Source organism: Malurus melanocephalus, unplaced genomic scaffold, assembly GCF_030028575.1.
Source record: "Malurus melanocephalus ecotype Western Australia unplaced genomic scaffold, MMel_1.1 scaffold_9, whole genome shotgun sequence".
Lineage (NCBI taxonomy): Eukaryota > Metazoa > Chordata > Aves > Passeriformes > Maluridae > Malurus > Malurus melanocephalus.
Window position 1 is genome coordinate 5,209,218 of NW_026623241.1, and position 24,280 is coordinate 5,233,497.

Below are 24,280 nucleotides of genomic sequence, written 5' to 3' on the forward strand. Positions count from 1 at the left end.
AAACAGAAGGAAGCAGCAGCCTCATTACTTGAGCAAGAAAGCATGTTCTTTTGATCAAATAAAGCAGGCAACATCATAGTTAAGTAAACATGCGACAGTAGTACAGATTAGATTCCTGAGAAACACATCAGCAAGGTTGCCGTTAACAAGTGGGATCCATTTGGAGACATCCTTAGAGGGCTCCCATTGTTTCCCCAGATGGCCTATTTGAAAACGCTTGTTGCTTGGCAAAACCCCAAAGATCAAAAATGCTCCTTACCACAAGCATATTTATAAGTCCCAGGGAMAGTTATCTATGATAGTATTGATCCAGCACTGCTCAGAATAAAAATGCTTCCAAATTTACCTTTTATCTTCTGACAGGATTCAGACTCCCAGAAGCCCTCATCTACCTCTATCCCATTTCCTACATGTGCAAAACCACCTCACAGGTCTATCAGTTTTGTATAGTGGTTGCTAAATGCAATAACACACACATACAAAACTGAAAGGGTRAAGAAATCACACCATTGGGTGGAGTTGAGAAAACTCCTATTTAAACAAGTAACCAATTGTAATATATGAAATCTCCCATTTAAATATTGAATCTATATCCATGCTGAGTACCTGACCTTCCTTTCTGCTTGTCTTACCCGGAATGGTGTGTTGATTCTGCTGGTAAGTGTATCCAGGATATGCACATTCTCATGTCGGTGCAGTAAAATAAAGCGGAGGAAGATCTTGAGGAGCGCTGGCTCTGAAACGCTGCGCAGGAAGAGATCCAGGTATGCAGTAGTAGTCATCACTTCCTCCACAGTAACCTATAAGCAAAAGTAATGTAAATGCAAACATACTGCACACACAAAATATCCATCCACCCATCCTCTGTGGCTGTRTATTTGACAAAGCTCTCCATCTGTAACATTGCCACTCCTACGCTTAACTCACAAAGGATTTTGAACCCATTTCTTACCCGTCTTGCATCCCCAGGAAAAAATATCCTYCCTCAAAATGACATCCCAGATCTCACACATACTGAAAATCAAAGAGCTAAATCATGCAAGAAGATCCCCACCACCTTTCTGCCCATGTCACCTTCTTTGCATCACACTTCTGTTGTCCCTCAGAAGCATTTTCAGATGCTATGAATGCCTGCATCTACCCCTTAAYTAAAAATAAATGTCAGAGCACAATCAAAGCACAGTACAAAGTCATGGTTGTGAAACTTTAAAGAGAAAATCCCCATAGATGTACAGAATTTTGTCTTGATTTTCCTTCTTTTTATTTTGCCACAGTACAATCTGACGTTTTACTCAGATTTTTAGAAGGAGTATATATACAAATATATTCACACATTAAGCCCAACCCAAAATTTTCACTACTGACTATTAGTAGATCAAAATAGAATTCACAATCCATGTGACATTTGCATACCATAACCCATGCTGCTCTGCTTACTGCAATCCCTTGGAGATTATCTATTCACAGTATACACTGGCAAAGTACAGAATATTCCAAAGCCCACCTCTGCACCATGTACTGCTCTTGCAAACTCAGCATTTTTAAAATAGTTACCCAGGAACCTAATAAGCTTAAGTGCACAAAGATAAACCCTTAAATACAAGAATCTGTCTGTAYGAAAAGAAGCATTAAACATCTTTTGTTTACCAAACTTAGCTAGATAAATGAAAAGACTGATTTTATTAAAAAAAAAAATTAAAGCTGTCACTTAAGACCTAAGAGGATTTAGAAAATACTCAGAAGGGCAACATTTACGTAACATGCTGTAAATATTAAAATCCCTGTTCCATTATGCTGCATGTTAGCCATGTACACAGTAATGTCATGATGCAAACATTCCCTTTAAAGCATTTAAGATCACAGTCTGCTTCTGGCTGGTTACACAGAACATAGGAATGGGGTATGCAGCCTGCAAACCTCATGGAGAGAGAAGCTCTAAAGCTAAGGTCATTGAATCGCTCTCAGTTTGAGGCTTTATTCTAATACTCAGCTACTCCATCATTAATACAGTGGGATACTAGCTCATTCTGGCATTAGAAACAAAACTCCAGTGAAGTGGCAACAGTCAAATTTTTCATCAGGAAACAGAAGCAGCTTAGCTCCAATCAGAATTTTTTTTTTTCTTGCAATAGGCTTGGGGACTTGAGCTGCAAAAAGGAATGGCTTTCTGATGAAAGTTAGCATCTGCTGTCCTAAGAACTGTCTTTTCTTGGCCTTTTTTGGTTTGGGGCGGTTTTTCCCCCTTTTTTTTTTTTTTATAGCATTGAGTGGTAAAAAGCAAAGCCCAAGAAATCCATCATGTGACATCATTATGACACCATACAGTTCATGGAGAAGTTTAAACTCTCTGCCAAGGAAAGGCCAGACAGAAGTAATACATCGTTATGTCTMCATGTCACTTCTTCATCCTTTATGGGGAAAAAGAAGCACTTTCTTGGCTGCAAATTTCACCACTGTTTGCTGACAGAATGTATGTGTATCAAATACTGAAGCTGTACATGAAAGCAAGAAAAGCCAGTAGATTAACAAGGGCAGTGACCTTTTTCAAAAACCCATAGTCTTTGGACAACCCATCCTACATTTCTATCAGTGAGAGAAACCCACACGCTTATCATAAATGAAACAAAGAGCTGCAGAAGAAGAAAGCCAGCTGGAGACTAGTTTAGAAAAGAAATGTTACATTCTGAGAGCATGTTCAGTGCTCCCAACAGCTTGGGCACTAGAAACAAAATCAKGCTTAATAGCCAACACTTCACTGACACCATCAAGCAGAGTTAGAAGAACCAACCAATGATTAATGAAGCCCTAATAGTTCACAAAGGAGTTACTTGTAATCTTGGTAAATTTTCATTTTTTTAAATGAAGGGGTTTTGTGCAGGGTACCACATTACATTTAATTTTTATTTCTTCTTGGGGAAAAAAAGTTGGTGAATCTGATTAACCATTTTCCAAGAAAGAGAATAGATGACTAAGTTTTGTCAAGATTTTAATGGATTTGTCAGAATATTTTTCAATTTTCAGTGAAAACACACTGCCTTATCTACAACCGTCCTTCAAATTTCCCAAATAAATGAAGATATGGGCTATTTTGCAGCTCACTGTGCAACACTCAAAGTAGGCAAGTCGAAGTTGCACAAGCAATTTTATTACTATCCTGTCCTAGAAGTTCCAGTGTGCCTTTGTGTGCAACTTGTCCCTACAAACCAGCAAAGAGACCAACCTTCTGCTTCCTTACCAGACAAATCAAACAAAAATATTGCTTTGGGACAATACTAAATGCAAGCCAGGTATGCAGCTTTGGGAAAAGACTGATTAACCTGGCAAGCAGATGTCTGTGCTTTTACAATTATATCTTATTTTGYCACCTTGCATTCTGGGTTTGCTTCTCCCTTTTAGCATATCTGACRGTGAGTGTAACTTCTGAAGATTCAAGGCAGCTCGAGAAGTATTCAAGAAAGCCAATTTTAACTCCACAAGGCTAATTTTCCTTTTACTCTATAGGATACATTAGTCTGCTCTGATTGAGCCTCTGGAGAACTGACTCTTTTTGCAATTAACTAGAGAAGGACGTTGGAGAAATCATTTAGATGAGGCTGAACCCAGCCCTGGCAAAAATCCTTTTAACTCTGCACACCTTCTCTACAGACTGCATCATACATAAAACATGGAGTGTTGAAAGTGAGACTGGYTCAATTTGTGCAGTTATTATTGAAGATCTTGGTTTTCTACGACACCAAAGTCATGCTATTAAGCTTCATTCAGACTACCTGCTGGCTGTCTCTYCTTAAACAAATGTCTCGTGAGACAGATTTGGGGGAAGAGGGAAATAATTTCTAATAAATTCAAATCAGTACTCAGATAAACAATAAAAGAACAAATGTTCCCAAGGAACTAAACAGGTACTACCCATGTCAAGTATGTCCACTACAGTCAAATACCTGAGGCGGTTTTACAAAAACTCTTACTGTAAACATTGATTACAGTTTCATTTGTCCAAGTCAATTTTTAGCTACCAGCCCTAAAATCTTTCAGAAGATGATAAAAAGCAAGCCAAAACTTACACAAATCTGATACTTAATTTGAAAATTCTTCACCTTTGATAATTCAAATGTCAAAAAAAATACTACAACAAAGGGAGACTAATAAAATCAAGACATGGTAGCTTTCTAGAAAAGCCCTTTAAGTTAAGTAATTAAATTTCAAGCTGTGTTTTGATAAAGGTATTTCAGCAATATTAAAATCCAACATTTCCTCAACAGCAAAAATAGTAACCCACCAGTAGCATTCCTTGCATTAGATCCTTTGTGCTAATGGCAGAGACCAGGGATATCTCTGCTCCTAAAACAAAATTATAGGATTAAAAAATCTTTAAAAACCAAAAAATTTCATGCCCATTGCATTAATCAGACCACTACTCTGCCAGTTTTTTGTTTTGATTATCCACAAACATAACAATTAAAAGTTGCTGGAATTTTTTTAATCTGCATATAAAGTGTCTATCTCAAAATATCATTAAAAAAGCCTTGYCCGCATGTTTTTCTATTCAAAATCAGCTGTTAGAGATCTTTTTTGAGATGTAAACTGCAACTGAGAGTCTTCCTAGCCAGACAGATACTTGACTGGAGATCACTGAAAAGATAAAGCCACTTTTAGCCATGTAATACCCTTCTATAATTATGCAATAATTTTTAGCAAATCTTTTCTCYCCTCCTCTCATGACTGATTAGATGGTGAGGCAGAACACTGTAAAGAGATCCAGCTTTTACAAGTTACTGTGCCAAGTAACAGCAAAGAGCTAGAAATTACTGTCACTGTGAGTTCAGTTTAATATATTACACTCCCTGTGTTAGACCAATTGCATGGATTTTTTACTACTGGCCATTTTCCCTTGGGAATCACACCATATATTTTCTAATTTACAGCTTCATGCCCACTTACAGGAATATGCCTACATGATTCCTCCTTTCCATCACATATCCCTTCTTACAAGGACTTCATATTGCCCATGAAAAGACCACAAATGCTCTTATTTGAACTTATTCTCTAGCTCCATCCACAAGCAGTTTTAACCTGAATAAGTTCACCTCACTGACAAAAAAACCCCAACCATTTCCAGTCTCTTCTATTAATTTTCTACTTCTTGCCCCCTGCTTATACAGGCAGAAGGGTTCATGCTTTACTTTGCTGCACAATGAATTGCATCAGGAAATTTATTCATATTAAAACTATCCAGAAGTAAAGGTGAGTTTTACCCTCAATCAGTTTCAAATATGAGCAGCTGTCCTGGCAAAAGAGAGGAGGACAAGCAGGATCAGGGAAAAACGGACATTTGCCCATGGGTGGAACCAGAAAGCCCAAACTGTTTCAGCTTCCTTCAGTTTACATTTATAAACTACTTCAGTTTATACCAGATAAAAATTCGACTAAACTGTATGTTTGATGCAAGAAGGGAAAGGCATCTTTCCCACATCATTGCTCGCAAAATTAAGTTTTGTAGCTATTAACAGGCTTCTGCAAAGCACAAGACTATTCAAAGTTTTCAAGTGACACTTAGTTTACATGTTTTTAAGCAGCTGTCCAAATGCTTTTCAGCAAGGTGAGGGATTGTATTATTCCTAAATGGGAACTGACAGTCTTGTAGCATATTAATAAAGATGCTCGTTCTAATCTTTAGAGTATAATTTACAGGTCATTTCCCCCTATCTGAGCTGTGTAATCATCAAGCAAGCATTATTGAATTATCACAGTAACACACCATGTCAGGGGCTTTTGTTTGGATGGGTTACAGTGCAGTAGACTTGAGGTCCATTTGACAGAGCTTATTTGACAGGACCATGCTTGCACCTCCGCAGAGTAATTCTGTTCACTTGGCCAAGAGCAATGTTTTACACTAAAAAGCTGGTACGATTTTCCATTATTCAGAAACCAAGCCTATTCAGAGTAAAACAAGCCTTCCAAGTAGAAAAATAATTATAACATAGTTAGCAATTAAATGCCATGTAGTAGAGCAGTAAAYGCTGACATTAAAAAATTTGCTTTTATCATATAATTTGCCAAATTTTAGTGCTTTCTTCAATAAATTGAAGTACCACAAATTACATAAACATTCAGGATGCTCTGAATAGCTGTCTTTGTCAACCAAATTCTCTGAATGCCAAACTAAAATGAAATTACATGCATTTACAAGGGAAAGGATGTATATGACCAATCTGAATTGTATCAAAGAAAACATAATATTTATAAATACCATAGCATGGCTCATAATTATCTAGCATGTAGTTTTGACTGCAAAATAAAAACATATTCAAGACYTTCTGAAAAGAATTTCACTTATATTTCTACAGAAGTGATGTAACTACCTAAAAGAATAAGGTAAATAATAACAGTCTACTACCAAATATAWAAAGATAAAAATAAGGCAATATAGCCTCTAGCAGAACTAGTAAAAATGACTTCAGTAGGGTTATTCTGGATTCACTCTGGGTTTTCAATTAGGTTTCAACTGAGGAGAAAATTAGTCTTATTCGATTACTTAGACCCTTGTATAACCTGGACCCAGAAGACCTTGTATATTATTGATAGAGYTCAAAGATTTAGTTTTGAAAGTGTAGCAGGAAATAGCCAGTGAAATATGTCACAGAATTTTACTGTATGGCTCTGTACCATTCTTTGAACAGAATTATACCTTCTCACAAGTATCTTTTTCTCAAGTATCAAAAAATAGGGAAGAAGGTACAGAGCTACATAAATTCAGTTGTAACTGACATGCCATCAAAAGTTACCAGTCTTAATTTAAGAACAGTTTCTGTCAGATAGTCTTAATTTTTTTAAATCTTGGACACACCAGRAAGAATAAAAGACAGTTTGGGCAAAAATTTAAATAATGGAAAAAAYCTACCAAATTAACATTTTCTTTAGTGCTGTTATCTTTACAGGCAAGCCATTTTACTACTTCTGTTTTCAAATTAATTTCTGACCTTACACAAAGACATGCCTTCCCCCCACCCACAAACAATTTCATTGAATCACATTTTTTGATGTCTCGAGCAACTCATGTGTCAGAAATAAGGGAGGTAACTCTTCTGTAAAAAGTACAGTAACATCCAGACAACCAAAGGACAAGGCAGGGTTCTCCAGCACAGCCGTTAATGCATATCCCCAGCTACAGAATACAAATCTGGGCTCTGACTACCCATTCAGCAATGTGCAGCTTTGGAGATAGGAACATACTTGTCAATCGCTCATTACACGTGTAGGTGGGATAACCCACACAGAGTGACAAGGCTGGTACAGACAAGGTATAAATTAGGCTACAAGAACATGCTATATATAGGACACTTATCTTTGAGAAATGAAGTTAAGGAGTCATAAGCTTGAGAATGTTTGGGTTATTTAAGCACATCACAGTTAATCTGCTACATAAATAACCTTCACAGAGCTCACTGTGAAAAACAGGTTATTTCAAGCTAGCTAGCTTGCCCAATCAATTTGAAACTTCCTTAACTGGAAAAAACCTGAACTAGAGAACTCATTTTTCAACTCCATACTAGCTTCTCAAGAAAAAAACAGAAAAATCACACCAAGAAAAATATATTGGACTCCCCACCCCCTGACTTTTTCATAGAAACACATCTCGATGTTCAACAGTCTTGTAGTGTTTCATTCACACAGTAAACTGTGTACATAGTAAGTATTTATACAGAGACAATCTGCAAAAATTTTTAAAAGGCAGAGCTTACCACATGATTCCATAAATGTTACAAACATTTCAAGATCACACATAAACATATCTCAAAGTTTTGGACCACATACCGAAACTAAACTACTTTTAATGAAATTCTACCKACTGAAAATTTTAAGCTACTTTTACAAAAAGTCTTGTTTGATGGTCAGATATTTTAAGTTGAGAGAAGAGAAGGAAATCAAGAAAAAGAGACAAGAGGTCTGTATGGAGGAGCTCCTAATAAATCTGAAACATGAAGAGACCAGAGCACAGAAAGGTGACCCAAGAGGAAAATGGAAAAAGTGTCTGAGCATGCAGGGAAAGGAAAATAAAAGCCAAAGCCCAGTTGGGGCTGAAGAGGAGCTTCAACAGCAAAAGAAAGATTACGAAAAATGCATGCTCATGACTGAATAAGGATGGGGACCTGGTGACAAAATACATTAAAAATGTCACAGTACTCAATCACAGAACCACAGAATAGTTAGGGTTGGAAGGAACCTCTGAAGAAACCTAGTCCAATCCGATTATTGAATGGAACTGTCTTTGCAAAAACAATAATGTGAGTCTGTGGCTCACTGCAGAGGAATTCTTTTCCTCAGAACATACTTCTTGAAGAAAAACTAGAATAAAGTACAGAAAGGTCAGGTTTTTAGTAGTCTGCCTACCCAAACCATTCAAGAGCAGAGGYAGAAACTCATCTCCCTTCCTATTTTTACCTCAAGATCAAACCATGAGTGTCAGATTGGATGTGGAATGCTAAGACCTATGTGCCGCACGAGGTCTACACTGACTTCTTTCTTTCCTTCCATCCCTTGTTTCCCACCCCATCACCAAGAATTATCAGAAGCAGCTGTTCCATACCAGTTAAATTCTAGAAATAAAACATATAGAAACACCTTAGGAAGATCTACCAGTAATTATCATAATCTCTTCTTACCACCCTTTAACCTTTTACAGATCTGTCTTCCTAATCAGGTATTTATACCACGCATCATTACATTCTGTATTTGAACTCAAGCCAGAATGAATCCAAACTGAATGACCGAATTAAAACTAAAACTAAAATCTTCAGCCACAACTAGATTTTATGACACCAAACCAACTTCAGTGAGTTTAAAACAAAAAATCAAGATCCATTTATATTGTGTTAAATTAAAGAATTTCTGGTTTAAAAATTGTCATGACACATCTGGCCTCTCATTTTGGYCCTATCCAATTTTTTATTAACCTCAAGGTTAATTACAAAATTAAATCCCCAAATAGGAGATACAGTTTTTAAAGCCCACTCCTCAACTTAGCATTAACATTTTCAATGGCAACTAGAAATAATTTTAATGTCCGAAAGAGCTGTTGCAGCATAATTATCATAGTGCACAGACATCTGCTCCAAAAGCAAGAAGGTAAAGTATTTATTTTCTGTTAAACTAACATGGAGCACAGGACAGAAAAACTGAAGCGGTCAAATGTGCCTTGACTTACTCGATTCCTTTTGCTGTGGAGTTTTGGTCTCTCAGATGTGAGAGCCTTATATCAGATCCACTAGATGGTGCAATCCATCTTCTCCACTAAAAGCATTTGAAGTTTATACACAAGAAGTTAATTTTTAACGAGGAAAAGTCAATTTTAATGCTAATCAAGGAAAGGTTTATTATTGGAAGAACAAGGCACCAAACAGAATGTCAGGGTTCAAGAAAGATCTAGGCTTTGAAAGTCACCTATGTTAGCAGCCAACATGCCCCTTTTCAAGAGAAATATAATTTCACCCAATTTCAGAGTATATAAACAGAATTTTCATCAAAGGAAAGAAGTAATCAGTACTTCAATCTTTAAATTATTTAAGTAACATCAACAGGGAAGTAATCAACCTAATAGGGGGTTAGCAGATTTACTGACCGATAAGAATGGCTTTCAGAGTCATGGCAGTATTCAAAACAATCTGAGATTAGTCTTGAATACTTCGGAGATAAAATAGTATTCACTAAGACTAACTTTCATTCCAATATCTCCCTTGTTACCCATAACCTTGACCTAAAACTGGTTAGGCTTTTCACTTCTAATTCCCAGTCGTGGTAAGAGATTAGGTCCAGATACAGAAATAGAAACCATCATTACCAGGTAAGGAGGTGAAGTAGCTCATGGCAGACTACAGCCTTGATCTGGATCACAGCCAAACTTTACTTCAACCCTCACCCAATTCCCAAGYGTTGGAGTACTGCCAAATCATTGAGATTGCTTATGACTTTTTCAGTGACTATTTAGCATGAAGAATTGTGTGTGCTACTGAAACAAGATGTGGACAAAAACGCAGGGTACGGTGTTTYCACTGTCCTCTCAGAAAATGGAACAGCTGCAAAGCTTTCTGCTTTAGGCTTAGTGAAAATTGCGAGTAATTTGTTAGTTCTCTTCTGGAAGTATTACGTGGATTTTCACTCTCAGCATTTYCTACATTTTCTCCTCAAAAGAGGAGTTCTTTCACAGGGCAATAAAGATTTAATTCATGGGATCACAGAACCATGCAGTGACCTGGGTTGGAAGGGACCTTGAAGATCACCAAGTTCCAGCTCCCCTGACAATGGCAGGAACACTTTCCACAACACCAGGTTGCTCAGGGTCCTATCCAACCTGGCCTTAAACAGTTTCAGGGATGGGGAATTGACATAATTAACATATTCTGCTTCCTGCAGCCTAACCAAAGAAAGTAAATAAATCATTCACTAACATTGGTGGCATATTTTGCAAACAATAAACACTACAATTCAAAGAGAAATAGATTTTTTTCTTCAAAGGAACATAAATTGCACACTGATACATTAGAAAACTGATACCAAACACTACTTTAGGAAAACAGCTCTACCAAATATAGTAAGGAACAACAAAACAAAAGCAACTTTGCGAACTAAAGCATTTCTTAACTAAACATCTACCTTGTGGGCATCTTCCTTTAGAAAAGTATTCATTTAGGAAAAAAAAAGCTCATGGAAACATATCTGCCATGATGAAATGTCTAGAATGTCACTGCTTTTTTGACATTCTTYGACATTTTGACATTTTTTGACAATGTGAGTCTAGAACAACATATTTYGGTTCTTTGTTACACTTAAGAATTTCAAACATTTTCAGAAATAACCTATATGCTGTTTAAGAAAGTTTATGGAACAAAAAGGTGGGAAGTTAGTTTATAAACTTACTGTATTTCATGGAAGTCACTTCTGAGAGTACATTTTATAGTATCTTTTACACAGAAATCTTCCATAGCACTTTTGCTCATTATTATAATGTGCCATGCTTGCATACATCACTGACCTTATGGAGTGCAGGAGCCATTACGGGCACCAAAAATCCATTGTAAATGTAATTCACAAGCTGGTTACGTATCAAGGGATGTGCCACCTAAGAGAGTGGGGGAGAGAAAGACACRGAACAGTTCCAGTGAGATTTGAAACAAGACAAGGTACAAAATGCTATTATTCACTACCAAAACCCTTCCCCATTTARTAAGACATATTCGTTTGTCCTTCACACCAGCATTTGATATGATTCAGGTTCTTAACAATTGTTCCTTCTACGAAGAAATACACACACCATGTTTAATTACAGTAAGTCTGCCAAACTGAGAGAYGGGGCTTTTCAATCTTCCTGCATGCTGACAAAGATGAATGGATGGACAGAAAAGTGTGTATAGCCATGCATCAAAGCAAGATTTGAGATTCTAAATTTAGTTCCTGCAACCTTGTCAGGGTCACTTGAAGGTGGATTTGCCATTGTTAACTTGTCCTCCTACAATAAGGAAAAGCAAAACAGCTACTTTCCTATAGTTCAAAARTAGGTAAATCAAAGTGCTCTCTAGCCATGGGGTAAGAATATATTGTTCACATGCCCTTCTTCCAGCCACAGAAATCACAACAAAACCTGTGTTATTCATTCAATGGGATGGTTAAGAGCTTTAAAAAAAGACCAAAAAACCAAAAACYAAACTGTTATTAGAAGCCAAAAAATTACTGTTGTAATGAAGCACTTATTTAGTCTTTGCAAAGAAGAATGTATCAATCCATGTATATAAAAGCAAAATAAAATTCCATTAAGAAGCTTTCAAAGACAATATATTATGTTTGAAGTCCACAGAGTCTGGAGTGTCACAGCTCACGTATGGCCTCAAAAAGATTCTCCCTCTCTCCCCTTAATTTGTAACTCTTAATTTGGTAAGTGGAAGAAAAAGGGTGGCCCTTCCTACACTGTGGTCCAAGAAAGAAGCAGGTAATGGAAACAGGTCTCAGCTACACTGCTCCTTTCTATTCTCCAGCCAAAGTTTTTGAGTCAACACAGGCCATTCCATGCAGAGCAAAAGTTCCTACATTAATTGAGCTTTCAAGTAAGCTGAAGACTATACAGACACAATCAAGCAGTAGTCAGAAACTTCTCTTTCTGCATGTCAGCTGAAATCCTTAACCATTTTGCATCTATTTGAACAGTGGTTTTAAAATAATTCATCCTTTAATTTTTCTGCAGTGCCCTTTGTCTCATTTTTTAAAATAAAGGTATCAAYTATAATCTCCTGCAAATGTCGATCTGTAGGATAGCTCAGGTTAGACATCAAAATGAATATTGTCTTCTCTTCATGTTTAAACATGCATGCTAAAAATCTTGTATAACGCATTTGAACAATGACAGCTACTATTATTTTATCTTGTTCAATGCTTCAATAGTCAATCAGTTTCTTTATTGTATTTGCACATATTGCATTGAAACATATCTTTTATTTAACAGTAAATGAGACTAAATTTTCAATCCTATCCAGCATATTTCTTCAAATAACACAAATCCACAATCTCAGAAGAATTTATACCATGCTTTATGAAATACTGAACTTGGATTCTATAGGGTATTCGAGCCTTAAAAACAACATGTAAACACAAAAATTTCATTTTACATTTAAATTGGAAAAAAATATTAAGGAAGCAAAGCACCAAAAAAAGCCCTGGAAGAACAGACCAGATTCAAAACAGGCTAATCTAAAATGAATTTATAGTTCTAGGAGGAGACCTAAATAATTCTGCCTGGAAGGCTTTCTTTATGTTGTACTCACCAACAGGCAAAACAAACTATTTTCACTATTTTCTTTTGTACATCATTATGAAAGCTTGAAGAAATATACAGATATAAATTCTACATTTTCCACCATGTAAAGGCATTCAATTTACTTCTAGGATCAACCATGGTATTAAAATGCAATAAATATTTGGTTTTTCTTTTAACAGAAAATCCTCCCAATTACATAATGTAATATCAAGCTTTCATTTAAAACACTGGGCACYTGAAAACCACAAATATATTAGTTCATCCTCAGGACAAGACAGACACCACAAGGCATTTATTTTATAAGCGGCTTATTTTAGTCTAACTTTAATAGTTCATGCCATTACTAAAAGTAAATAAACTCTGTTACTTACAAACTTCTGCAGGAGACAGAACTTACAACTACTTCTAAACACCAGGCTAACTCAGTTCAGTTACCTGTATCACAGCATTACAAAATTCAAGGGAATTCATGAATTGTACAAGGGCTGGTGACAAAAGCCAGTCATCTTTCATCAGACAGTGCCATTCTTCTCCTTTTTCTTCCAGCTTTGTAGGCAAAGATGAATAGAGGCCACTTAGTCCTGTTGCTAGCACCTTATTTTAGAAACACAAGAGGAAATAAGTTAACTTTCCAACTGCCCATCTGCTTGAATGGCAGTACCAAAAATGGTTTCTAATCATTTCAGTAATGTAAAAGAGTGTTAAGATTAATTTAATTTCCTTTCAAAAAAGTCCTGTGGCAGAAAGACATCAATATTTTAAAGAGCCTTCCATATGCTTCTTTCAAGATCTGGTATTTGGGAGAAAGTGATGGAGAAAATCAGGTTGTCTTGTCTTTTCTGTTTTGCTTTGGTTTTTTAATCTGAATTTATAATTTCTTTTAAAATTCTTCTAAAATTACTTTGCAGTTTCCTTCAGGCCCTTTTAGAAACGGCCATCAGTGCCATATATCTACTGCTTGTCTTGTCTACCCAGAGCAAGCAATTGTAACTGTTAATCCATATAGTCAGACAAAAGCTGTCTTTCTGAATGCTTTCTATTCCTAGTTCAAATAATTTTGAAGATGGGTTTATTCTGGCATGAGTAAGTAAGCCAAATATTRAAGGGGAAGGGAAAATACTGTGGAAATTCAGTTCTTTAGTACAGTGACATACATACAGTTTTATATACACAGATAGATAAAAGGACAAAGCTGGACATATGTTAGAAAACTAAGAAGCTAAAGCTACTGAGCAAAGCTTCATTTGTACAATCCCATTCTTCTATAACCAGAATCTCTTTTGGTTTTTTTTCTTCCTCACAGTRGAAGAGCTCAGAAAAAAAAGTTCTCATAGAGCTACCTATACATAACCCACACTAACACCCTCACAAACGCAGGCTTCAGACGATGAGAGAATTTGAGATCCATTTGTCTTGTGAGCTTTTCATTAATGCAAACTTGATTTTCCATTTTCTGCTTAAAATTTAATTGCTATTCATAAACACAAACACACCCTCTCATTATGCAATCTGGTTCTCAAAGCTGTGTCACATCCATATTTCTCCTTCATAAGGTATTAGCCCTTAAATATAAGAAGCTGACCTTGAACAAAACATACCACTCTCCACTAAAAGGAGCACCGAACTCACAGTCAGTCAATGTCTTGAATTCTTTAGTTTGTCTGACTTACTGAAGTAAGAAGTGACRGATGTAGCTGCTAAAATCTGTAAAGTTTAGGAAGCTCTTATTTTTGCTATGAAGTACAACACAAGTGGCTCTATGAAATTATGTTTCTTAAGCACTGAGACAGAAAGTAGCCACTGTAAGCAATGCCATTTCTTTAGATAAAAAATACTTTAAAATGTTCACAGAAATACATGGTATAAACAGGGTTACCATTTGAAATTACCAACAGYACACATTCAATCAGTAATGAAACACAAATGAAAAAAAATGAAAGGGAAGGAAATTAATACACTCACATCCYGAAAAGGCAAGATTGGTTTATTTTTTGTTTTACGCAAAGTAGTGATCTTTTAAACTTCTTCCAACATTTGTCACATCAGCCCTACATGCTCATCTACTTTTACAAGCATCTCCAGAAGTTTCTTTCTCACCATTGAGTCATGAGTCCCTCTACAAACCAGTTTCCTTGATTTATTTACTTTCTCTTGACTCACAGAAGACATGACTATGCGATTTGTAATCCCAGGCACATTATGTGATTATAATGCATTGTTAATGCATACTCAATTGCTATCTGGACAATTATTTCCTTTTAATAAATCTCTTTCCTCCCACATCCATAGTCTTTCCATCTCTATGCACCCTCAGCTTTTCAAGGGCACCGTAGAGCCATCCCTTCTCCTGCTTTAATAGTTGCTTTCCTAAGCTGCAAGGTATTTACAAAGCTTTATGAGGGACTTTGAGATGTTATCCTGCTGAAAATTATTTAGAATTTTTTTTTTTTTACTTATTAGAATGCTGAACAGATATCTTCAATCAGATGCAGAAAATTTTCAGGCCAAAACATGATAAAAATTATTTGGTGCAAAATCCAATTTTACCCAATAGTTTGTCCTCACATTCCATGTTAACATTTGTTAGTGCTGTGTCACACTGCAACCTGTGTCATTCCCTCCTTATAGTTTTTTCACCTACAGTTTTGAATACTGTGGATCTACAGACAATCCAGTTTTTAAAAAGCTGTTAATAAAAGTTATGTCAAAAAACAGTATCAAGAAAACCTTGATGTTCACTTTGSCACAGATCTAGCCCTGATCTGGGTACATGAAGCAGTGGAGATTTATGGCCAGACCCTGTCCCAAGGGATGCCTACAGTAGGCAATACCCTACATGCCAACCTGTTCTCAAAAACAGAGATAACATCAACACTGTGCCACCCAAATACCTCTGCTGTCAACACAGGACTACATCAACTGTTTTGCAGGGTACCTATGGCAACTTTTGCACTGATTTCAGTGATATACAGCAATGTCACTGATACCTACACTGAATCCTCCATCAGAAAAAAAATCTGGGTTTCAGGTCATCACAACTCAAATTCAAAAAAAGATATTGCGCTAGTAAGCTAAATCTATGGCCTAACATTAAAGTCTTATTACAGACTTAGGCCAACCTCATTACTTTTCAGAAAAGTCTGATTTTAGCACATTTTGACAAGAAGCCTTCCTAATTGGAATGATTGTCAATCATGACTCCCTGCTGTTGGAAGCTGGCTTTTATCTTCAGAGTAATAAGCTGGTGCGTTTTTTTCTAAAATTAATTGGAAAATGTAATTATGGAAGTTATAGCATGGATCCAATAATGATATCTGTCTTGGGGACAATTAGAGAATCAATACCATATTCTTTGGCAGTATCTAGAAAACAAGCTCAACTGGAGTCTCTAACTTATGCCACATTGACAACTGACAAAATAAACTAATTAGAAGTTTTGTTGTGGAATTGGTAGGTCTCACCTAGCCTGCAAATGCAGYTCTGCCCTACTGCTCAAAGCAATCTCAGAACAAATGGAAACCTTAGGCTGGAGCAGCTGTTGAACAGTGGCAGGGATTCTAGTGCTCTCTTCTACAGCTCTCTGCTTTAGTAGCTATGTAACACTGTCCTCCACTTCATTTTTCTGGCATTTATTAAATTAAAATAAAAGCCACACATAATATAAAAGTATCCATCCAAAAACTGACTTACAAGAGCAACTTTTGTACAGAATGATATTGGGATTTGAACACATCCACTGCAAATCTCAAACTGTGATAAGGCATAAAGAAGCAGGTGCTGTYATTCAAGTCTGCTTTAGCTTTAAAACTGCAGTAGGACAGCTTTGTTAGCTAAATCAGATTACCTACTTAACAGCAAGGTAARTAAAGGTTTTCTATTAATGTAGTAAGATCATTTTGTTTAACAACGCAACAGTGCTACCAAGTTTTTTAACAGAGAACAATATAGCAAGATGGTTGCTAGCCTGAGATAGCCATAGAAACATCCAATTTTGTGACAACGAGCATATGTCCCTTTTACCTTGCAAAAATTATCACATTTCTATAAAGCTCTCACTATTCTGGCACTTGGTTTTTGAACTGTTGAACTGATGTCATTTCAATGGAAGCACAGCCAGCTTAAGCTTCTGCAGCCACCAGAAACAACCACCTCAGGACACCTCATTCCCCTTTCTCACTCCCTTCAGCCCCAGAATCTCAAATGGGCGTCACAGTGAGACAGGACAGATTTCCCTACCACTAAATTCTATAACTTCCATCAGTTTCCTGATCCCATTCACTGTGTGACTGCAAAAACACTTGTGCTAGCCCAAAAGCACAAGACACTGGTGTGGAAACAAGAAGCAAGATTCCATTTGGCATTAGGGATGGTTTAAACAGCACTACCATTTGTGAAACAGCAGAAACAAATGTGTTATAACACTTCTTCATCAAAAATTACAGAAAAGGATGAAAGAATKCAGGAAAGACAGTTAGTTTAGCACTGAAGACCATGCAAAAAGAACAACTTACTGGGCAAAAATAGGTGTTTTCTGCTATGTGTTTTGCAACAAGGTTGTTTTCTGCAGACAGAGACATTATAAAAAGCAGTGCATCCCGGGCCTGTTGGCCTACTGTTCCTTCTCGATGGATGAAGGGGATCAGCAGGGAAAAAATGAGGAAATTGGCAGCTCCTTGGTCCTCACTAGTGTGGAAAAACAGTTCTAAAATGGAGGGATCTTTGGCTATTATAGAGCAGAGCTGGTTCAAGAGGACAACCAACTCTGTTTCCACTGCTGGAGTGGTTGTTCCTGAGCAGGAACTCAGCAACATCATCAAAGGCTTCAAAATGGGCTTGTGATGCAGCAAAGGCTGATGAGACTGGGTTACAAGCATTTCATACATCTTCAGTTGTTCAATTTTTGTCTCATCGGTGAACTCTCGTCGTAGGCTCCAAAGGAAAAGCTTCTCCATGATGTTTTCTGAGACCACAAACTCCAGAATAGGCCCCATTGAGGCATCCTTTGCTTGTTCCTCAATTAATAAGAAAAGCATGTGCTCCACATAATTTTGGACAGTGCTGGCCTCATCAGGTGAGATTGAACCATACTTTGCCTGACTGTTTTTCAAAGGATCATGCTTCTCTAAGATTTTCAGAACCTAAGGAGAAACAAAGGCAGATCAGTTTTAATGCACTTGAATGAATTATAAAAAGCATGCACTTACTACTACAAGGAAAAAAAATCAAAATTCTTTAACACAAAAAGCATTAAGTCCTTTTATGTTTTCAAATTTAGAAAGTTTGACAAACAAAATCTGAAAGTTTCACATTTGGCACATACAAGGCAAAAATGTCATGCTTTTGTTCACTTTTTTAAAAATAAGCACCTAAATTTGTCATTTACCTTATTCCTGAAAACCAGAGATTCTCTGAAATAGGGATAAACTAGGTTTCCTTAGAGTTCAGAAATTGAGTTTGAAGGATGTTTGAAACAAATTTCTTTRTCATCGAGGACTGAAATCAAATGGCCTGCTCTCCAGCCAGAGTTGCTGTGTCCAGGAATATCAATATCATGGGATTATTTGCAGTAGTAAGAGTAATAGCAGCCCACAGTGCTGCTCCTTCTTTTCTATATGATACCAAATGGCCACTGATGCCCACATACTCTTGCAACTTTCMATACAGTAATAATAGTCATCCCAGCGCTTGTAACTCTGAATTACATTCTGTTATGAATGCAAACAATAAAGTTMTTTGTTTGAAAAAAAAATTGTCTTTAGCCTTTTTAGGGAGGATAATTGCCACAAAACCATAAAGGAACAGTGGCTCCCCTAACATGACAGCACCACTAGGGAAGGTGAGAAAAGGTGACTTTAACAACAGCTCCTCTGACTCTGGAAACATCTTAGAAACCACTATTTGTCTGGCTGATTTCTTGGGATTGCCAAAGAACAACAAAAACAGCAGCACAGAAATMAATTTTATTTAAATWGTTAGGTTATTCATATTACTGCAGCAAATAAGACCTTATACTATGATACAGAGAGCAAAATATCTTTGCCTAAAAGCAATTACAATCCCGATGACATGCAAACAATTTTTAGAATATGCTGAAGTGTATAATCYACATCTACCCATAATAAACAAGAGTGTACACAGCTTCGCAATGTGCATCTAATTTACTTTACAAAATACAGTCAGGACTTACTCAGCACAAGGAAACGAAGAACAGAAGTTTGCAATAGGGTACAAGTCACAACGAATCAATAGGAAAGCCACTAAGAAGATCTAGGCCTTCAATAAGGTATTACCATGTCCTACCACTTCCCATTTAGATGCAAATACAGAGTTCAGAGTGTGATTAGTAAAGGCTAACCATACCTTGAAAGGCCAATTGCCATTGCATTTTAAGAATAGTTCAGTGTCATCTACTGCATTCTGCATGAAAGACATTTGTTCCTGAGTAATTCAGGATTATCCAAAAGAAAGAATGAACTAAATTTGTATCAATGCAGTTTACTTCAATCAATGAAACTAATTMACATTACCTGTGCCCAGTGTGTTCTAAACACTATCATGCATGTTTCTGGGTCAACACCCTGCAGGCTGGGAGCCTGCCGATTTCTGCTGATACTTGTTCCAGAGGACATTATAAAATTTCCCGAGGTCAAGCCAACTAGGTCATGCTGAATTTATTTTTTAAAATCCTCCAGTGAGCTACAGATGTTCAAGCATCATGATGAGATTGATATTGTGTCCTGAGCTTTGGTACCCACAGAAATCTGTTAAAAAGAAAAAAACAAAAAGAAACACTCACCAGTGCACATCAAATTATAGTGTATAACAAGAAAGAACATACTTAAAAAACCCACAGACTTTTCTTCTTTAAATTCAGTTTGAGGATAGAAATTTTTAAGCATGTTACATGGGGTCATCTTCTCAGACTTTTGCTCGTAACACCTTATAATGCTCCTCAAACTTTTGAGACCGGTGACTGAAAAAAGGTGCTACTGAAATAAAAAAAGCACAACAGAAGCTTATGCAGTAAACATTTTATGCATGCCACTGCATTTTTATTTTCTAGTTATGACATTTTTGCCATCTGACTATGACTCTTCAGAATTCCTTAGTAACTAATGTTGCATAGACTGAACAGGCAAAATGAAAGTACAGGCTATTTGTCTATTTTTTAAAAAAAGTATTTTCCAATAATAGATATAATTACAAATGCTTAGAAATGTTCTGCCAGAAACCATATCATAAACAGTTGAAAACATCTGTAAAGAACTGTATTCACACAAAGAGGGTGCATCTGTATCARTACCAAAGTAAACAAAACCAAACAACATGAAAGATAAAATCTTCATATATCCAAAGCCAAATAAATTGAGATGTCATATTAAAGGACTATGGGAATAGGATCAAACGTCAAAACATTTCTTTCATCCATTATTTAATATCCCAGATGTCTGAGTATCAAAGTAGTTGCACACCTGGAGGGGAAAGTTAAAATGAAACAAAGACTGATATCTTATAGATATTTGAGAAACTTAAGAGAACATATTATTCCCTCACGCACCAATATCTAAGTCGCACAACTCCCCCACCCTCTCTTTACAACTCCCCCGCCCTCTCTTTTCTTTTTATAAATTTTACATTTTTATTCTCCTTTTTGCAAACCAACTAGGCATTTAATTTATTTCAGTTCGGCACCATAGCGAAAAATGCCCAACCAAAACAGCCCGACAACAAACTTAATTTTTTTGTACCATAACCTACCAAATCCCATATAAAAATTCTTTGCCAGTATAGAAGGGATTTCTCTGTGCATATCTCAAAAGATGAAAACCTTTTTTCTCTAGTGGACATCTCTGCTCCCTGAATGTGTGCTCTGTTTATATTCTTGAAACTGCTAGTGCAGGAAAAYATCCAGCCTGTCTCAAAAGTAGCAGCAACTTTTGCCATTTTCAAAGAATCCAAAAATATACAGGGTACCACTTTTAAGATTTCTGAGGCAAGCAAAGAGCAAAAAACAGTTATGCACTCCTCTGTATGTATATCTACACATATAAGCATATCTTCAAGATGCAAGTGCATGATCAGCCTTCCCTCCTCCATCCTCACCCTGCTTCTTTCAGCATTTACAATGCATTTCCTATGCATTTACTAAGCATTCTCACACATTCTCACACTAAGCATTCTCATTCTCTAAGGACTCTAGCCCATCCTTTTTGCAGATAACGCATTGCACGTGAGGAGAAGCCAGCATAACCAGCATAAATCCTGTACACTTTATCTGTTTGGCTAACACTACTTCCATAATGAAGCCAGCACTCCATAGAAACTACCCTCCAGATTATAAACTACCTGGAACCAGATCCACTGGAGAGGATTGTGCACAACCAGTAAGAATTAGCTCATGAGAATCAGCCAGTGCTGGAAATAGAGGTAATCACTTCAAAAATATCATCAGTCTACCCTCCTTGTCCCTCTGCTCMACAGACACTTCTCACCTATCTCTTCCATGCTTATACAGGCCTTACACTTCCAAGCATTCTCCTCAGTAGCTTGTTTCAATTGCTCATTTACTTGAAGGCACCTGCCAGTACACTGCTATATGTATATATATATATATATATATACACACTGCTATTGGTATTGTCTTAAACAATCCTGTGAAAATGAATTGTACTACTTTGACATCCTGCACAGAAAAAGACCCCCAACAAACAAACAAAACCGAACAAATAAAAAAMCCACAAACCACAAGCCACACACCAAAACAATTAGAGATCGAAGTAGTAAGTAGATTTGAGAACCCAGCTTGAGAGACCCAGGATCTGCGTGCTTTTATCACTACTTACTTAAGCAGGTACTGCTATGCCTTAAATGCACAACTTCTGGCAATGTTCTTRCAGCTCAGAGCTCAACATTTCTACCAAGAAACACTGAGAAAACACGATGCATGCTTATGCATGATTTAGAAAAATATCTGCTTTAAGTAGTTTGCCTAATACCATAGTTAATAATCCAAGGAATATTTAAATGACATATACTTCAGATCACTTCCTGCCAGCTTCCTCTTTGCCAGCACTCTCCTTCAAACTGAAATATTTCCATGTCAGCAGAAGACCAGCAGACTCCTCCAGGCAAAAGCGTCCTTCACTWTACAGCCCTAATTCACCCTTTTAGCAGATCCATACCGTGCATGAAGCAAGAAGCTTTGGAAAAACTAATATGATCATGTAATTAAAGATGGTATCAGAAGGTGCAGCAAGAGAACTTAATTAACAAAGCAGAGGCAAGTTCCATTCTGGAATTTATGAGTTCCTTGACTTGACAACTCAGAGGTTGTTTCAATGTAGCCTTTGCATGTTGTTTAAGAATTTAAATAAAAGAAACTGRTATTTCACATCTACCTATCACATGACAAATTCTGTCAGCAGCACAGAAACAGAAACTTCAGATYAGTCTCCAGTACTTAGGATGATAAACAATAGTAAGTAAGACTACAGCTTTCTTCACAAATTCTGATAAAAATCAGTGATGTAAGACTCTCCAGATGCATGCAAAGCTCTAGGATGTTACCACACACAGGCAACCCAAACCTATTTAATCCATTACCTTCCCTTCTCCTCTAATCTGTTTTCATTCTCTGTCCTCCCTAGCCTTTACAATTTTCGGTCATCATCTTTTTTCTTTTTTCCTTCATGCATCTTTCCTACCCCAGCCTCAAATTCTACTTCACAAACATCAAGACTGTATTCTCTCCCTCACTGCCAGACAGACCCTATCCTATCTTTTAGCTCTCTCAACACATCTTTTTGGGATACAAATTCCATACTGGTGCTTCAAATTCCTGAAATACTGCCTACTTCTCTGCAGCTATGAAAAGACCTCAAATGAACAGAAATAGTATACATCTTGCTACCCATTCAAAGTATACCAAGATGCCAAAAGGTCCAGTGACAGAGCCACTGGTATGTTTGTGTGTTCAGCAGGAAAGCTCACTTTCCACAACAGTGCTATTTAGTTATTGATGTTTGTGTAAGAATTTATAACCATCACTATGGCACAGAACACTCAAGTCCTGCCCCCTTACTCCCTAGGCAGATGACTGCTACAGCCTGCACYGGCAGAATGGACATATTTTCCTACACAAAGATAATCTAAAATACTCTAAGCCCATCCACCACACAAAAATAACAGATAGAGCCTCTGTGAAAGAAGCCTTCAAGACAAACAGGTGTTCCCTCATTTTCAGCATAATAACCCCTAAGGTCCTAATCATCCATGACACTTAAGAGCTTCTTGCTATTTCCAAGTCCCAATTTGGACACACTCAAATGACAACACATAGTCATCAAAAACAGCCAGCATTTTGATTCAAATTGCATCTTTGTATGAATTAGATCAGAATAGCAAGAGCTTTCAGTGTTGCCAACTCATAGAGAGGGCTATGCTACCAACCACAGAAATCTTTCAGGAAAGTCCCCTCAAACTGATGTTTCATGCATCCTGCCTGGTCCATTGACTGTATAGGTTATCACAGACATAAACACTACTCCATTTTTTGGTAAAGATCTTCAGGAATATGTAACCAACAAACTGTAAAAAAAAGCAAACTYATCTCCAGCATTTATGTTCTATAACTAAAACCTGCACCTAGCAGTATACTGCACACATATACAATCCCAACATAAAAGCTACAAACTTCTTTAAAAAGAAATAATCACCAAAAAGATAATTTGTCCTGTGGTAACAAACAATAACATTTCTAATGTTTCACTCTGAATGTGTACTCCTACTTCACTAAAGTCATCATAAACAGACTATACAGTTCATCAAATGAAGAAAAAAATAGCAAATTTAAATTATTAGTGGAGAACAATTTGCCTGCAGCAAGCATTGTTGGCAAGGGCTTAGTTCACTTGCTTCTATCCCAGCTATTGGATCTGAAATCTAAGAGTAGTTGAAGAACACAGATGTTATCCTCACAGCCGCCAATACTGACTTTTTAATCATCTCTAATGGAAAAGTAACAAGACGGCATTACAGAGTACAATGTGCAATAATATTTCTAAGTTCAAATCAATTCCCCTAAGGAAGAAAATATATCCAGTTTCAAAACTGTCTTGGGATGCTGGGATTTCCTTAGTAATACAAAACACTAATAGATTGTGTAGGCTTCAAAGACTTCAAATTCTGTAATAATGTTTCAAAAAGCTTTTGACAACTTAAGTGGTCACAGAGTAGATCCTAAAAACAGTGTCCCTATTTTAAAAAGGTAAATGAATTGGAAGAGAGACTATCTTGTAAGATACATTTCAATCTATCAGTTCACRTGCTCTACTTATAGCAGTAGCAGACAGACTACATTCATTGTAAGCAGATTTTGTTACTGAATTAGTGGGTTTCCTCGATTATATCGCAAGACCAAATGTGCACACTAACTGTGATATCACATCATTCCCTGTGAATTAAATTTCACTCAAATTAAAC

General features: G+C 36.8%; 1 protein-coding gene across 3 annotated transcripts in view; it reads right to left on the reverse strand.

Moving 5' to 3' along the window:
• Positions 1-24,280, reverse strand: part of FHIP1A (FHF complex subunit HOOK interacting protein 1A) — an 83,134-nt gene that overhangs the window by 17,388 nt on the left and 41,466 nt on the right. For all 3 annotated transcript variants that reach the window (XM_057376367.1, XM_057376358.1, XM_057376375.1), the window contains 5 exons: positions 19,327-19,560; positions 17,311-17,937; positions 13,235-13,393; positions 11,027-11,113; positions 633-800 (listed from right to left, as the gene is read on the reverse strand). In XM_057376367.1, the coding sequence (XP_057232350.1) occupies positions 633-800; positions 11,027-11,113; positions 13,235-13,393; positions 17,311-17,937; positions 19,327-19,428 (1,143 nt within the window). In that variant the 5' untranslated portion in view covers positions 19,429-19,560. The remainder of the gene's footprint in view (positions 1-632; positions 801-11,026; positions 11,114-13,234; positions 13,394-17,310; positions 17,938-19,326; positions 19,561-24,280) is intronic.